This window comes from Macrotis lagotis, chromosome 2, assembly GCF_037893015.1.
Source record: "Macrotis lagotis isolate mMagLag1 chromosome 2, bilby.v1.9.chrom.fasta, whole genome shotgun sequence".
Classification (NCBI taxonomy): domain Eukaryota; kingdom Metazoa; phylum Chordata; class Mammalia; order Peramelemorphia; family Peramelidae; genus Macrotis; species Macrotis lagotis.
In genome coordinates, this window is record NC_133659.1 from 105,495,593 (window position 1) to 105,513,587 (window position 17,995).

The 17,995-nt window shown below is 43.8% G+C and overlaps 1 protein-coding gene across 1 annotated transcript; it reads right to left on the reverse strand.

The window, feature by feature from the left end:
* Nucleotides 1-1,181: 1,181 nt before the first annotated feature.
* Nucleotides 1,182-17,754, reverse strand: KLHDC8A (kelch domain containing 8A). The gene is made up of 8 exons (XM_074220417.1): nucleotides 17,640-17,754; nucleotides 16,900-16,943; nucleotides 16,223-16,687; nucleotides 14,751-14,915; nucleotides 13,581-13,796; nucleotides 6,690-6,791; nucleotides 2,225-3,617; nucleotides 1,182-1,530 (listed from the first exon to the last, which is right to left on the reverse strand). The coding sequence occupies exons 3-7, from the start codon at nucleotides 16,629-16,631 to the stop codon at nucleotides 3,424-3,426; spliced, it is 1,086 nt and encodes a 361-aa protein (XP_074076518.1). The 5' UTR covers nucleotides 16,632-16,687; nucleotides 16,900-16,943; nucleotides 17,640-17,754; the 3' UTR covers nucleotides 1,182-1,530; nucleotides 2,225-3,423.
* Nucleotides 17,755-17,995: the final 241 nt, after the last annotated feature.

The window sequence follows — 17,995 nt, forward strand, 5'->3', positions numbered from 1 at the left end:
TGCTTTATAAATCTGAAAGCAGTATAGAACTTTGAGTTATCTTTAAGATTTTGTCCTTCATTCTTGCTGAACTCCATGACATCAAGGAGGTGATGCCATGACAAGCATGTAAATTGTATTTGAATGAGGGGGTGCTGTGCTCAGTCATCAGCCTCACTTTCTTCTCCAGAACCATCTGGGTCCAGTGACCAGATATGTATGAATCAGGACGAGTGGAGACAACTCTGGATGTGAGGCAATTGGGGTAAGTGTCTTACCCAAGGTCACTCAGCTAGTAAGAGGCAAATGTCTGAGGCCAGATTCAAATTCTCATCCTCCCAACTCCAAGGTTAGTGCTCTATCCACTGCACCATCGACTCTCTGAGCCTCAATTTCCCTCACCTGCCTTATGTTTTATAAACTGAAAAGCAGCATAGAAATTTGAGTTGTCTACAAATGGTAGAAGTTTTTCCATGTTCACACTAGGGGACGCCAATGACTGAGTGAAGGACATTCAGAAGCCTTTTCTGTGGGAATGGAATGCCAGGAAGGGCCAGCAGGTGGCAGGGCTACCCTGGGACCCAGGTGGGGAGGCAGCCCAGACCACATGGAGAGGGAACCTCCAAATCTCTGATCATAAATAATAGACAGGTCCGCTTAGCACCCTGGTCAGAATATGTAGCCTTTAAATCTATGGATGACAACGATGGGCCAAGTCTTACATTAGGGCAGGTTTACATTGGTCCAGTGCAAAAGGTGTTGTCCTGAGTCCGAGAGCTTAGATTGGAATCTCAGACACCTGAATGACTCTGGGAAGTCCCTGGGTACCTCTGGGCCACATTTTGGACTAGATGATCTCTGAAGTTCCTTTCAGTTCTAAATCTATGACTGCCAGGATGAGATGAGGTTGGCTGTTAGAAACTTCCTGATAAAGAATTGGGAGTTTGGGAACTGTTTTTACTAAGGGACATGAAGTCTTCATTCCTAGGATACTTAAGAAGAGGAAGCTCTTCTTGGTGTCCTCTCGGTGCCTCTTTTCCCCATTGGATGCAATATCCTACCCCCCTCCCCAATCCTCACCCCCCCACCCATGAAATGGTGCAAGAGAACATATGAATATAGATTTTAATCATTGTGCTGCTGCTATTAACCATAAGTGCAATTAACCCATCCAAGGTGGATTTGGATGGCACAGTGTCAACAGGAAACCCCAATTCCTGCCCCAGGGAATGGTTCCTGGGAGAACAGTGACATAAATACCAGGCCTCTGGGGAAGGGGCTCAAAGGAGCTGGGAACAGCTGTGAGGAGCACCCATGCTGGGCTAGGGTTGGGCTCCTTCCCAGAGCTTCTCCAATGGACATAGGCTGTTCTAGGAGAACAGATTCCCAGCAACTCTTGGCTTAGCTGCTTCTGTGTCCAAGTTCAGTCTCTCCTTGAAGCTGAGATGGCTGATGTTGAGAGGAGGGAAGGAGCACTGTTTTTCCCTCCTCTTTCCTCCTTCCCCAAATTGTGACCCCAGGAAGCCAGATTGTCTTTATGATCCTAATCCACTGAGATCAATGAGAAAAGGTGGCATTTTACTTTCCGACTTTCCTTTAGTTCAGAACCTCCTCCTGTCCAGTATAATAGGCTGCTGAAGGTCAGTACCACTGGTGGGTAGGAAACCCCCCACCATTCTTCTCCATGACCTTCTCTGGGTCAATGGCTATCTGGGGCCAAGCTTTGCCTTCCAAGCAGCTCTCTAAACCTGAGGAAAGGGAAGGGCTGCATCATGGCCCCAGGATAGGAAGAGACAGAGGGAGCATGGCCAAAACCTGAAGTTTTGTTGGAGACTGGAAACATTCTGGGAAGCTATAGAGAGGGAGTCTATGGGGAGTAATCTTCCTGAAGGAACGTCACACCCCAGAGACATGAAGTTTTGAGGATTTGCTTAAAAACCATTCAGATTATAGCAAGGATTCCTCATGTCTTTCTTCAATGTCTGCAGAAGATTGATGGTCAGATCTGCAGATGCCTTTTGGACCACCATCTTTGACTTCAAACGTGTATGGGGTAGTGGGTGGGGGGCACTTTCTGTAATGCCACTGTATTAAATGACCCAAGGATAGATTCACTCAACCTGAAGACCCTTGTCTTCAGCTTCTCAGAGTCATCTCTGGGCCTGCCCAGGGACAGGTCTCATCTCTAAACTGATGCTCCAAACTCAGCTCAGGAAGGACCTTATTTCTCCTACCTTACACTCACCTATCTCTAATCGTTCCATATCCTGGCACCACTTTCCTCTCACCCTTTCGCTGGCAAGCATCCATCCAACACAGCTGGGTCAGCCATTCCAAAGGGAACTGATTTCGTGCAGATCCATTTCTTTTTTGATACTGATACCTAGGAAGTTGCTGATGCAGGCGAAACCAGCAGGGAGAGGTATTTCCTGTTTCTTTGCTGAGGATCTGGATATCCAGTGACCCCATTTTCTTGGTGGTTCTCATTGTTGCTGCTATTGCCAATTCAACTTTGAGGCCTAGGAAGCATTCGGACTTGTGCAAATCCCTTTCAAAAATTAGCCAGTATCCCCTCAACTGTGCTTATTATGATTCTATGGTAGCCCAAGGGGACATGGTAGGGGGAGATGATGAAGAGAGGGCTAGCCAAAGACCCAAGGCCACACAGGCGCCTGGGGCTATTCCAGGGGGAGGGGATGTACCCTTGAGGCTCAGACCTTCAGCCAGCTGTCTCTGTCCAGGGCCTGAACTATGTCTACAGCCTCCATGTCAGCATTTTGAATAGTTTCAGTAATTCCATCATCTGCTCTGTGACTCTGGTTCCTGGCTGATAAGGCAGCCAGCCCCTGTTCCATAGCCTGTCAGGGTTGGCTAGTCCCCAACACTGCTGCTTGTGGAGAGGCCTTCTACATTTCCTCTTTGCCCTCATTGTCTGGCATGATCCCCCTCCCCCCACCTCTGGGTGTCAGACCGTAGCTCCTTCCCTTCCTTTTCCCACTTGTCAGGCAAAGTCTGGCCCTGGGCAAAGTCTATCACTGGGTTGGGACAGTTCTTCCAAATTGCTGAGGGGGAATTCATTACTCACCAGCATTCACTGCCCTCCAATGGCCCATTATATCAGACTGTGAGGGACCTGGAAGGCTGTCTCCAGCCAGAGGGCGCATGAAAGAAAAGGTGCAAGTGGGCATGGGTGGATGATGGTCATCTACCTTTTGATAGCTGAGGGTCAGATGGGATTTCTCCTGCTTAAGACTAGGCAGATGTGTGTTTGGTGACTTTTCAGAAAGCACTTTTCACTCTTGGGAGATGGGGACAGGTGGGGTGGGTAGGGTCTGGTGGGCCCTGTTTTCTGCCTCATACTAAAGGAGATTTTGCTTGGCTTTGAGGATCTCATCTAACCCTGCCAAGGAAAGGGGGAAGGGTGCTAGGGTGGGCATGGATGGGCTAGGAGTCTGAGACACACAAAGCTTCCACAGCATCACTCAGTCCCTGATTGACGCCTCCCACTGCCAGGAGGCAGCTTTTGATGACAAGGCTGGAGCAGGCACAGCGGGGAGTGGGCATGGGGGGCAGGCTCTCCCATTTGTTCTTCCCTGGATGGAAGGCCTCTGCTGTCTCCAGGACTGTTGGCTGGTTCCCTGAAAATGCAGACAAAATACAAAGGTTCCTAAGCCTTTCAGAACAGAGCCCAGCCTGGGTTTCACCAATGATGGGTAAGTGGACTTCATCATCCTTGGCTCCAGAGGCGAATGCGGCCAGCAGGCTGGACGATGCAAGCTCAGAGGTCTGAGGTCAAGTCACTTGGCCACTGCTAACTAGCTGAAGGTTTCCTTCTGTAATATGAGAATAATGCTTACACTGCCCAGCACAAATGGTTGTTTTGTGAACCTTAAAGCACAAAATAAATATAAGTTGTAAATAATAGTGTGCATTCATCCATGTCAAGCAGGCAAGTGGTTATTGTATGGTATAGTGGAAAGAGGGATGGTGAAGGGAACAAACCTTCATTAGGCTATGTGCCATGTGGGGCCACTAGGTGGCACCACAGTGCACTGGAGTCAGGAAGACTGATCTCCCTGAGTTCAAATCCAGCCTCAGACACTGCTGGGTGACCCTGGCAACTCATTTCACCCTGTTTGCCTCCATTTTCTCATCTGTAAAATGAACTGGAAAAGGTAATGGTCAATCATGCCGGTATCATTTGTTTGGACTTTTTTTTTGCAAGGCAATGGGATTGATTAAGCGGCTTGCCCAAGGTCACACAGCTAAGTAATTATTAAATGTCTGAGGCTGTATTTGAACCCAGGCTCTCCTGACTTTAGGGCTGGTACTCCATTCATTGCACTATCTATCTGACCTTTATTTTTTTGTTTGTTTGGTTTTTTTTGAACTCCAGTTTCTTTGCTAAGAAAATCCCAAATGGTGTCAGGAAGCATTGTACTCAAATGAAGTGCTTTACATATTATCTCAATTGATCCTCACAAAAACATAAAAAGTTAGAAATTATTATTATTATTATCTCCATTGTCTGTCCAAATCAGACAAAGATTACGTGATTTGTCTAGGGTCATACAACTAGGGTCTAAGACTGGATTTAAACTCAGGTTTTGACTCTAGGCGTCTAATCACCGAGCTGTCTGGATATGAATTCAGTGGACCTGGATTTAGACCCTATGTGACCTTGGGAAAAAATTTAACCTTTTTGGGCCTCAGTTTTCTTCTCTGTAAAATGAGGTGAATGAATGATGTGACCTCTAAGGCCTCTTCCCGTTTGAAATCTATGACTCTGTGGTACCCTTCCCTAATAATTTACCTTATTTTGATCTCCATGTGGGCTGAGCTTCTCCCTACCCATGATGCTCTTTTTAGGTCCTTCCTACTTTAGCAGGGGTTCTCCACTTTACTGTGTGGTGGTCCCCTTGGGCTGTCTGGAGAAGCCTCAGGACACCTTTTCAAAATAATGTTTTTAAATGCATAAAATAAAGGATATAGGATTAAAAAGGAAATTTAAGGTTAATGAAAATGAAGTTATTACTTCTTTCCCATCCAAGTTCATAGACCACATGATCCCCTGACCTACAGAGGGTCTGACTTGCTTTTTTGTTTGTTTTTTTTAACCTTTTACCAGAGACCTCATTTTTATGAGTTCACAGCAGCTTTCCTGAAGCATGGGCACAGTGATTGGTGACCTGAACTGCAGGATCTGAAGAGTTCCAGGAAGATTCCTCTGCTCCCTTCTTCCTCCCCCACCACACTCCAAACACTAAAATGTATTATCCTTGAGGACAGGAATTGTTTTTAGGTTAGTTTTGTATCTCTAGACCCTAGTTCAGTGCCTAGCAATTGGTAAGAATAAATATCTACTGAAAAAAATTAACTAATTCCATATAAAGATAGCCATTCTTCCTTTTAAACATGATCCCTATTTCTTAGGGCAAATAGCTTTGGAAAATCTAGATTCTTTTCAACCAGACTCTACTACTAACTCACTATGTGACCCTGCGTGAATTGCTCCTGTCTCCCCTTTTCCCTCAGTCCTCTCCCCTATCCTCTCTGGTCTCCTCTCCTTTCCTCTCTCCTCTCTTTTCTTCCCCTCTCTCCTCTGTGCTCTTCTCTTTTCTCTTTTCTTTCCCTTCTCCTCTCTTCTCTCTTTTCTTTCCTTTTCCTTTCTTCTCTCTCCTCTTCCCCCTCTCCTCTTCCCTCTCCCATCTCCCCCTCTCCTCTTTTCTCTTTCCTCTTCTCTCCTTTCTCCTCTCTCCACTCTTTTCTCTCTTACATTCTTTCTCTCTCTTCTCTTTCTCTCTCTGTTTCTGTTTCTATCTCTATCTTTCTGTCTCTGTGTCTGTCTCTTGGTCTGAAATAAGGAGTTGAATTCAATTATCTAAAAGTCCCTTCTGGCTTAAATTGTTTATGACTCTGATTCAAATATCAAGAGAAAGTTAGGCATGAAGGAGGGAGCACTGAAATGGGAAGAAAGGAAACAGAATGTTAGAAAGAATCATTTGCAGACAAATTTTTCCAAAAACAATTAATCTGACCTAAATCTAGGGTATACCAGAATTCCTGGAATCAGTGCCCCATAATCCTATAGTGGCTAATTGCCAGGCTTTTACCAGTAGTATGCTGGGGAATATTTAACAATCAGCTCTCTGGAAAAAGTAATGTGTGCACAAAATACTTTTAAGGTTAATCTGCATTATTAATATTTTCTCCTTTGTTTTAGATAATCGACACAATAATAAATCAAGCCCTGATTTGTACCATTTGTTGATTTCCAAATGTATAAATGCTCACACTGAAAATTTATCAATCTATCTGGCCCAGGCCATAGGTGCTAGATCCATACACATTCCTGCCTCTGACTTTCCTAAGTCTCCATTTCCTCCTATATAAAGGGGGCAGACTTGGCCTTCTGGTCCCCAGGGATTCCCTAAGGCTGCTGCTGATGGATGAAGTAACTAGAACAGTCATTTAAATGCTCCTTGGTTTCTTGTTGAGTAGCAGAGCTGGCAGTGGAAGTAGAATCAATGTCCTTTGGCTTCAACTCCATTGTTCTCTCTACTATAGTAGATGCTTTGTGATCTTTGTGGAAAGGAACAGTACTGATTTCAGGGTGTTATCGATTGCTGCCATTGCTCATCTGGTGTCACCCAAAACCCCATGGCACCAGCCCAGCCACCCAGCACTGCCAAGAACACTCTGATTCTTACCTAGACCTCCAGCCACTATGACTCTCCCTCCTAAGCAGCCTGATACAAAGTCAGCTCTGCGCTTCTTTAGGAACGAGGACCGCTCTATCTTCATCCAACCTCCTACATGCCAAGAAAGGAGGAGAAAAGATGTTGAGAACAACCTGATCTCAGAGCATTCTCTGGGCAGGGGGTACTTCCTGATCTCTGGGGTGGGAGCAAGTTTAGCTTGGGTCTATTCCCACCTTGCACTCATCAACATTAATTGTATCCCTTCAGGCAGCTAGTAGACGATTCATCTTCCTGGGTTCAAAGCCAGCCTTCACACTTACTAGCCATGTGACCCTGGGAAAAATCACTTCACCCTGTTTGCTCAGTTTTCTCTCCTGTAAAATAAGCTGGAGAAAGAAATGGCAAATGACATCAGTATTTTCTTGCCAAGAAAATCCCACAATGAGTCACAAAGAGTCAGATATGACTGAAATAACTCAACAACAACAAAGTGTATCCCTTGCAGATCAATAGAATTCATAGAATCAGAAGACCATAGATTTAAAACCAGAAGGAGCCAATGAGATCATCTAGGCCAGCAGTTCTCAAACCTTTTTGGTCACAGTATTCCTTTACTCTCTAAAAAAATGATTGTTGTGTGGCTTACATCTATTGATATTTAGATATTAGATATTTAGATATTAGAAATTAGGGCTAACAATTTAAAAATATTCATTTATCCATTAAAAATAACTATAATAGATCAATTACAATTAATATAAAATACATATTAATGAAAAATAAATACTTTTTTTTGCAAATCTCTTTAAATGCTTGCCTTAATAGAAAACAGTTCGATTCTCCTGTAAGCTTCTACATTTGATCTATTGTGATCTATTGTTTTGGTTGAACAGATATGAAGAAGGGAGGAGGATTTATTAGTCAAATAATGTCTTAGTATATTATGAACATTTTTTTGTGGACTCTCTGAAAGGGTGGTGGGGACCCTTGTAGACCCTGCTTTGAGAACCACTGATCTAACCTAAGTTTCTCATTTTACCAATGAGGAAAGTGAGGCCATCAGAGATGAAATGACTTCCTGAGGCTTCAGAGGCAGTATATAAACTGTTAAGCATGGTATCTTAAGCTTGGCCTGCTGCTCCATGCCACCTCATACTTGGTCCCTGCCTTCTCCTTCTGCCATGATTAGAGTGAGTTGGAAGTGAATATGAACTCATTATACTCAGGTCCATGTTATACTCTACATGGGCTTTGTTCCAACCCTGTTTTCTATAATGGCTTCAACACTTCCCTTATATGTCTGAGGGAGCTGTTCCTGAGACTACACACAGTTCATTCCACTCACCAGGAACTTTGCTTCTCTGAGACTCAGTATCCTTAGCTATAAAACATAAAAATTGAACTAAATAATCTCTAATGTTCCTTCTAAGCTCTAATATTCTACAATTTTGTTCTACAATTTTGCTGTTCCCCTTTTCCACAAAAGAATTTTATCACATTGTTCCTGAAATGGAAAATTGCTGCTTCTCCTTAGGCCTCAGTTTCCTCATCTATAAAAGAGGATTTTGGACTAGAGTCAAAAAAAGATTCTTCTCCATTCTATATCCCATGATCCTGTTTATTCAAATTTCTGTCTAAAGGACATTTATCATTTAATCATATCCGACTCTAAAATGACCCCATGGACATTGTCCATGAGTTTTTTTTTGGAAAAGATACTGGTAAAGTTTGCCATTTCCTTCTCCAGTGACCCCTTTTTACAGATGAGGAGCTAAGGCAAGTAGGGTTAAGTGACTTGCCCAAGGTAACACAGTTAGTATGGGTCTGAGGCTAGATTTGAACTCAGATCTTCATAACTGCAGATCCAGTATTCTAGCTGCTCCTCAAAGTGCCTTAGACAATATAGAATTTGGATTCTAGGTTCAGCTTTGTCTCCAATTTGCTGTGTTCTTGATCTGTGTTCTTGACCTATCTTAATTCCTCTATTTATCCATCTGTAAACTAGGAGTAAAGAACTCCAGTCCTACCTACCTCATGCAGGTACAGGGTTATTATTAGGACAAAATGAGAAAACAGATGGAAATAATCTTTGGGGGGAAAACTGTTCTCTAGATAGCATGTATTTATATTTAGGGATGAATACGAATAGCCCTGAACAAGACATAATTACAATAACACCTTTCTATATATGTTTATACATATAGATATCTTTCTTCACAACAGCCTTGTGAAGCAGTTGATGCAATTAAAATTGCTTTATTTATAGTTCAATCAATAAGACAATCAACAGCCATTCATTTATCACGCTTCTGCCAAATTTGGGCTCTGTCCTAGGCACTGGACATAAAGAGTCAAAAATAAATAGTCTTTTCTTCCATGGAGCTTCCATTTGATTGGCAGTTGAAATAATTAAAGTTTAGGTAACTCAGTAAACAGCTTGCTTAAAAATATCACAGCTAGTTAATGTCTAACAGTTAAGTGATGCGATGAATGGAACACAGGGCCTGGAGTCTGAAAGACTTCTCTTTCTGAGTTCAAATCTGACCTCAGACACTTAGCTGTGTGACCCTGAGCAAGTCACTTAACCACTCTGCCTTAGTTTTCTCATCTGTAAAATGAACTGGAGAAGAAAACGGCAACCCACTCCAGTATCCTTGCCAAGAAACCCCAAATGGAATCACAAAGAGTTGGATACACCTAAAAGATGACTGAAAAATAATAGAAGTTGATGTCAGAGGCAAAATTAGAACTCAAGTTTTTTGACTCCAGGTCTGTTGCTGGACTCTCCATACTGTGCTATTTCTCTATGTACTCTGGGCAAAATTTAGAAATCGCTCCCCTTGTCCCCAGCTAGAACATTGGATTTCCTGGGCAAATACCCAACCCCTCCTGGTTCTGAGCCATCACCCTGAGCTAGTTTGATGGGCCTGGCCTAGCTGTTGGTAGAGGCTGGCAAGGGGATGTTAGTAAATGCCATCTAACAGAATGGCACACATCTCAGTCCTGGCCCAAGGTACAGAGTGCTGAGTAGGGCAAGTCTCAGTTGTGAGGCTCAAGGAGCTAAATGGGGTCCAAGGAATGACAGGCATTGGATCTGGGCAAGTCAACATTCAATTTAGCATCATCAAATCATAGATTTAGAGCTCAGAGGGACTTTGTTGTTGTTGTTGTTGAGTCATTTTCAGTTGTGTCTGACTCTTCATGATCCCATTTGGGTTTTCTTGGCAGAGACACTAGAGTGGTTTGTCGTTTCCTTCTCCGACTCTTTTACAGATGAGGAAACTGAGGCAAGCAGGGTTAAGTGACTGGTCAGGGTTACACAGCTAGGAAGTATCTGAGGTTAGATTTGAAATCACTCAGGAGCAGCACTCTTTCTATCCATTGCTATCTCTCAAAGCTACTTTAAGATCCTCATTGAGTCCAATCCTTCAGTTTTACAAATGAGAAAACTGAGGCCCAGTAAAGTGATTTGCCCAAAGTTTCACCCCATGCAAGTGACAGAGCTAGAATTTGAACCCAGATATTCTAATTTCAAATTCAGCATTTTCCATCACACCAGGCTGCTTTTTTTTATGATAACTTGAGTTATCCCTAGAGGGAAAAAACTACATGCCTTAGAGACAGGAATTTTCTGATGTTAAAATATGTAAATTATATAAATTCTTATTAACAAGTGACCTGATGGTTTCTTCTTGTGCTTTGTACCCTGATCCTGGTTCTGGCTCTATGGAAGCAAAGTAAAAGAAGTATTCCTTCCTTCCATTAATTTGATAGATATTAAGTATGTGCCTACCATGAGGCAAACATTATTCTGTCTTCTGGGAATTTAGAGATGACAGATGAAAGAGGAAAGGTGCATACATGCATGAATACAAAATAAAATTAAAATTAAAATAAGTAGGAGCAAAAGAGGCAGCTGGGCAAATGCAGTCTAGGAAAGGAGAGAATGCTTTTAACAGGGAAAACTTCATGGATGCTGAGTCTTGAAGAAAGAGAAGGATTTACACAGGTAGAAGTGAAAAGGTGTTCCAGGACTACATGAATGCTCAAAGATAAACATCTTTGAGGAGTAGAACAAGCTGAGAAAACAGGATATGAAAAGTCTAGAGAAAGTGAATTGGAGTCAGATTTGTGAAAGGACTAAAATACTGGACTCAGGGGTTTGTATGTTATTCTATAGGCAGTAGGGAGCCAGTGAAGATTTGGGGGCATGAGAATAAGATGGTCAGACTTGTGCCTTTGGTTGTCTGGAAGAGGGATTGGTGAGGGGAGAAACTGAAGGTGGAGGGAGTTTGATCAAGAGATGATGAAGGATGCTGAGTGAAATGAGGGAAACCAGGAGAATATTGTAGACATTAACAGCAACATTGATGATCAACAATGACAGACTTAACTCTTCTCAGCAGTACAATTACCAAAGATAATTCTAATGGAAAAGTTCCATCCACTTCCAGAGAAATAACTATAATGTCTGAATATAGACCAAAGCATACTATTTTCAATTTTTAATTTATGCTTTATGCTTTATGTTTTTTCTCTTTCATGTTCTTCTCCTTCTGTTCTAATTCTTCTTTCATAACATGACTAATATGGAAATATGTTCAACAGAGCTGTACATGTATATCCTATATCAGATTACTTGTTGTCAACCGGAGGGAAGGAGAAAAATGTGGATCTCAAAATCTCACCAAAAATTAATGTTTCAAACTTTCTTTACAAGTAAATGGAAAAAGTAAAAAAATAAAAAAGGGAGAAAAAAGATGATGAAGGGTGGTGGTAATCTTTTGAAAAGTTTATCAGACCTGAGTAGGCAAAATGTCAGCAAGGAGGTGCTAGGGCCCAGAAAGACAGTCATCCAAAGCTTTCAGGGACCTGGGAGTGAGGAAGTATTGGTGATTCTCCATTCCTTCCTTACTTCCTTTTGGATACTTTTATGATTTTTTTTTTTACTTCTTTAAGGCAATTGGGTTAAGTGATTTGCCTAAGGTCATAGGCAATTTTTTAAGTGACTGAGGCTGGATTTAAACTCAGGTCCTCCTGACTCCAGGGCCAGGGCTCTAACCACTGTGCACCTAGCTGCCTCTCTTTTGTGTGAAATTTGTAACCCTTTAAATTTGTAACCTTTACATTTTAATCCCCTTGAAAGCAAGAACTATCTTTTTATTAATAATGCTTAGAGATTTCTGCAGTCTCCCCAGGACTCAGGTGAAGCATGGAGAGTGGAGGAGAAGGGTAAAATATGAAGGACTTAATGATGATGAACTACATGTATTCTTGCATAGAAAAATGATACTGATTACACTCATATGAAACTTCTCATTTAATAGAGCAGGTAGAAGGAGCTTTTATAGATGAAGCACAGGAGAAAACTGAATCTGAAGATATAATATATTGTAAAATGGAGTTAATGGCTAAAAGGGAAATATATTGGGAGTAAGAGAAAGGAGAGGTGGAATAGGCTAAAATATTTTGTACAAAAGATGTTTTTTTTCTTCTTTTTACAATGAGCTTTTGCAATGATATGGGAGGGAAGAAGGCAAGGGGGGAATGAGGGAACCTTCACTCTCATCAGAAATGACTCAGAGAGGAAACAGCACACACATTCAATAGGGTATAGACATCTAGAGTAAAAAGGAGAGAAGGGGGAAAGGGGGAAGGGGTAGATGTGGGTTATAGAGGAGAGGGTAGATTATAGGAGAGAACAGTCAGATATAATACATTTTCTTTTTTACTTCTTGCAAGGGGCTGGGATTAAGCGACCTGTCCAGGACCATGGGGCCAGGTGGTTTCAGGGTCTCAGGGGTGGTATGTGGGCTCGGGGTCTCTTGGCCCCAGGGCTGGTGATCAGTCTGCTATGCTACTCAGTCACTATACAGCACATTTTAGAAGAGGGACAGAGTGAAAGGAGAGAGAAACTATAATATATGGTAGTGGGGAGGAATGGATGGAGGGATTTACAATCAGTAACAGCAATAGTGCAAAAATATGGAAGTAACTTTTTGTGGTGGACTTATCATAAAGAATGTGATCCACCCGAGACAGAGCTGATGGTATCAGAACACAGACTGTAACACATTTTTTTCTCTTTCCTTTACTTTATTTCTCATGAGGGTCTATATTTTTTGGGGGGGGGAGGAGGTATTATGTTTACTCTTAAACAAGAATATTTTAGTAATGTATAAAAAAATCATTTGTACAAAAATATTCATAGCAGCCCTGTTTGTGGTGGCAAAGAACTGAAAATCAAGTAAATGTCCTTTAATTGGGGGATGACTTAACAAAATGTGGTATATGTATGTGATAGAACATTATGTTATATTAGAAGCCAAGAGGGATGGGAATTCAGGGAAGCCAGGAAAGATGTGCATGGACTGATGCTGAGCCAGATGAGCAGAACCAGAGGAACATTGTGTACCCTAGCAGCAACATGGGGGTGATGACCAACCCTGATGGACTTGCTCATTCCATTAGTGCAACAATCAGGCACAATTCTTTATTTTTCTTCCTTAGGGACATGATTTCTCTCTCCTCACATTCAACTTAGATCAATGTAAAGACTAACAGACTGCCTTCTGTGGAGGGTGGGGGGAGGGAAGCAAGATTAGGGGGGCAAATTGTAAAATATTCAAAATAAAATAAAATTTTTAAAAAAATGCTTAATAGGGGTGGCTAGGTGGTGCAGTGGATAAAGCACCGGCCCTGGAGTCAGGAGTACCTGGGTTCAAATCCAGTCTCAGACACTTAATAATTACCTAGCTGTGTGGTCTTGGGCAAGCCACTTAACCCTATTGCCTAGCAAAAACCTAAAAAAAAAAAAATGCTTAATAAATGTTTATTGGATCGGTGATGGGAGGATGAGGGGACATGATAAATGGGTGGGGTAAGGTTTGAAAGACTCACCCTGTTCCATGTCAAACACATCCATAGTCCTCATGAACTTGGGCTGTCGATAGAGGCGGCCCTGCCGCAGACCCCCCAGACTATACAGGTAGCCATCCATGGGGACAAAACTGGAGAAGGCTCGTTTGCAGGGGATATTGGGAAACTTGGTCCATGAGCGTGTTTCGATGTCGAAGACCTCAAAGGCATTGACTGCATACTTGGATTGACGTCCTCCTAAAAAGCCAAGGTCAAAGTCCCTCTAAAGCCTCCAGAACAAGCTTACCAGCCCAGGAAAGGAGATTCTATCTGAGAAAGGCCTACTAGCAGTCATCCTTTCTAGAGAGTATCTCCAATCCCTCTTAAAGTCAGGGTACTAAATCAATATTCCAAGTTTATTATGTATTTTCTGATGATTCCTTCTCTGAACTATTTTTTCCTTCCACCCAAGATACTCTCTTTTCATTTCTGACAACCAATATGTCTCCTTCTCCCTTAAATATGATGACCACTCCCCAGGAAAGCTATCCTAATTGACCCATACCCAATTCTGACTGCTCCTCTGCCTCTTTAGAGCTTATCATTCATCAATTTTAGGATCATAGGAATAGTGTAGGTCATATAGTACAACCCCATCAACCAACCCTAGGAAACTAGGGCCCAGATAGAAGTTACTTGTCCAAGGTCACACAACCTGCATAAGTAGAAAAGTCGGCTTTCAAACTCTGGTCTTCTAATTCCCAATGCAAGGAACTTTCTATGCTGACCTTCATTTGTGCTTATTTATAGGTTGCTCTGTACATTTGCAGTTGTTGTGCATATGCCTTGCTTTCTGCCTCCCCAAATGACACCTCCCCAAAGATGGGGACATTGACTTGTTATTGTTGTTGTTGGCCTCACAATGCTATGATCTTGGGCAAATCATTTTACTCTTCAGTACACTAGTTTCCTCCTCTGCAAGATAAAAATATTGATGATAGGATCTCTGGAGTCTCCGTTCTAATATTTATTTATTATATGACAATGAATCACATGAGGGCAAGGATAGTGAGTCCTCTTTCCTCTGGACCTCTGCCTGCTCCACAATGCTTAGAAAATGGCTTTATACATTCCCAACAGGGTAAAGATAATAAACTGAGCCCCAGGAAGGAAAAAGAGAGTACATTGAGGGTGCATGTAGCCCATCCTTACCTAGCACATAAATCTTGGAACCTCGGAGAAAGGAAGTGGCAGCATATCTTGGGGTGGGCATGGGGGCTAATGATACCCACATGTCCTTGAGCATATCATAGTGCTGTAGATGGTTGTGGGGGCGGAGATCTAGTCCCATTCCTCCTGCCGCATACACTCTGTAATCTAAAGAGACAGACCACAATCAGAGTCAGTGGGCAACCTTGGCATGGACTTGTGGGTATCCACTACCAGTCATGCCTGAAGCCCCACTCTGATTAATGTTCCCCCTGCCAGCTTCAACCACTAGCTAAGTCAATTCTATTAAACTTCCAGGGACATGGAATGCTTTTTGTAGTCTGGCTTTCCCCCTCCCCAAACAAGGAAAGCCAAAAAGCTGTCCTTGTGGGGATGAAATAAGAGAATGACTTTCTCAGAACCCAGGACATAGAGTGATTATAAGAAGAGAAAGAATGAATGCTTCCTTACACCCAACAGTACACAGGACATATCAGTGGAAAAAAATAGGTGTAAAGATATTTTCTGGGGACAGTATCTAGCATATAGTAGGGGTTTAATATATGTTCTCTTCCACTTTCTGCCCTGTCCTCAACTTGCCATCTCTTTGCTTCTACTCTGCTGAAACATTCTTCTTCCTCACTTCTGCCTCTTCCTTCAAGACCCACTTTCTATAGGAGGACTTTTCTGTTCCCTCCAGCTATTAGAGCCTTCCCCTTTAGGAGTTACCTTTCATCTACTCTATATGGATTTTGTAGGTACTAAATTATTTACATGTTGTCTCCCTCATTAAAATATAATTCCCTTGAGGACAGGGACTAGGTTTTGGGGGGTGTCTTTTTTGGGGGGGCTATCTCCCAATCATTAGTGTCTGGCACATAATAGGTGCTAAATAAATGCTTGAAGATTGATAGACTATCCACAAAGGGAAAGTGTTGAGAATGGGTGGAAGCCCTGTAGTAGAAGGATACTAGTATAGATATTCAGAATTTCTCTAAAAGAGGATTGGCATTCCCATTTGGATAGCAGGGAAATTTGGAGATGGGAAGGAGTGGTAGGAGAAATCACTAGAAAGCTTCAAACAGTTGTTTAGATTGAGTTTGGGGGTGACTAGTTTGGGCAGTGAGTTATGGGGTGATTTGTTCTCTCCAGACACCCCGACTCTCACTATTACAGTTTTTATGATGTGCTCTTCCTGCTGAGTGGCTCAAGCAGCTATTTGGTGACTGTGGCACCTGTGAAGTCAGGTTCAGGCTTTTGTACCTCTTTTGTTTTGGTGGGAGGAGAACAAGGGAGTCTGGAGGGTTATGGCAGCTTTCAGCAAAGTTGATAGAGGAGTAAACTGGGGAATCACTGTCCTAAACAGAATTCATCCCCCTTTCCTTTCCAGTCTTCCAACAAGACTACCCCAGTGTTTCCTGCCCTCTTTCCAGCCCCTTTGTGCCCAATGGTGCCCAAAGCCTGGTCTGGCTTGCCTTTTGTAGTGACAGAGATGCCCATGGCGGCCTCCCTCAGCACACTCCTCTTCTTCCACTTGCCTTCATCGATGTTGTACATCTCCACGATCTTCAGGGGCAGCTGATTGGTCCCCACACCCCCAATCACCATGATCCGTTTTCCCAGGGCTATGACGGCCACCCCAGCCCGGGCCGTGGGCATGGGGGGCAAGGAAGTCCACTGGTCAGCCTCAGGGGAGTAGACCTCAAAGCAATCCATGGGGACTCCATTGTCATCACAGCCTCCTATGGCATAGACCTGTCCTCCAGCCTCCACCAGGGACGAGTAGACCCGCCGACTGGGCAGTGGGGCCAGGGTCTTCCAGTGGAAATCTTTGATGTTGGGCACCTCCATGGCAGCCACGGGTGGTACTGTCCGGGCATCCATCTCCTGACCTCTGTGAAGCAGTGACCCTGCCACCCCCTGAGAAGCAGCAGGGGAAGCTGCTCCAAGGGCAGGGAATAAGGGATCAGAGGCAGGAGAGATGCTGACTAGCCCGCAATCAATATCCCTCAGCCCCTAACAGGATCCATCACTGGTCCTCGATCCTGCCCACCCCCACGAACCCCCATGCACACATGCCCACACACACACACACACGCGCGCGCGCGCGCGCACACGCACACAAGCCCACAGAAAGCAGCCGGTTCTTTACCTTTCCTTACGGCTCCATCAATCCCGAGGCATCCACACCTGGCCCTAGGAGGACAATGGAGGGGAATCAAGGGCAGCCGGTTCCGTGAGTCTCCTCTCCCGAGCAGACTCCCTTTCTCTTTCTCCAACTTTAATTAACCGGGAAAGAAGCTGAGAAGCAACACGGCAAGATCACTCACCACGCTGAGCTCCCTCCCCCCCCGCCCAAGTTATGTCAAATCCCGCGTGGCTGTTGTTTGGAGGAGCAGCTTAAGGGACAGGTGGGGGTGGGGTAGGACTCACAAGAGGCTCGCTCAGCTCGCTGCTCCATCTCCATCCTTCCCGAGGAGGAAGGAGTTAAAAATCACTGGAGCCTCTGCTCTTCCTAACCCTCCCTCTGCAGTTCAAGACATTCTCCACTCCCACTCTCCCTCCCCCAAACGCCCGCACACAGACACACAGACACACACAAACACACACACACATCATCATCATCATCATCATCATCATCATCATCATCTGGGGAGGGAAGCAAAGACAGTCCATTAGGAGACACTGGAAATCCCCCCCCCCCCCCCCCCCCCCCGTTCAGCTTAGAGACCAAAGGAGAGGGTGATTTGTCCTTTCTCCACTCAACACCCTGCTGGCAGACATGCAGATGAGCTGAATAAATAAGCAGCCAGGATGAGAAAGATACCCAGAGCAGGAGGGGAGGGAGGGGGGAAGCCAGCTAAGTACACATCCCCACCCAGAGCTTCACACCTGTGCAGACATCTAGGAGCATCTCCATTGCAGAATCACCAACCTCCATTATATAACCCGGAGGGCTTCACCCTTGGGAGAGGGAAAGGGCTTTTTGGTGGGCACACTGGCCCTCATCTACCTGAGGAAGGGAAGGGGAGGTAACTGTAAAGTGGAGGATAGAGACAGTCACTTGAGCAGCCAATGCCAACACCTCCTTATCCAAAGAAAGAGCTTTTTGGTGTGCATGAGGGGAGGGAGGGGAGTAGGAAGAGGGGTAGCCAATTACCCAACTTGTTTATACAGACACAAAGACTCATTTAATGCTCTTTCCACTTTATGTTGGGTGTTTAGGCATAGGGAATGTGGGAGACTTC

Bases quoted from the DNA above. Each gene is read 5' to 3' on its own strand.
- KLHDC8A (XM_074220417.1), bottom strand. From the start codon at position 16,631: ATGGATGCCCGGACAGTACCACCCGTGGCTGCCATGGAGGTGCCCAAC. The intron at 13,797-14,750 runs GTAAGGATGGGC...TTGGCTTTTTAG, and splicing joins TTCCAAGATTTATGTGCTAG to GAGGACGTCAATCCAAGTAT. The intron at 6,792-13,580 runs GTGAGTCTTTCA...CTTGGCATGTAG, and splicing joins TGTGTTTGACATGGAACAGG to GAGGTTGGATGAAGATAGAG.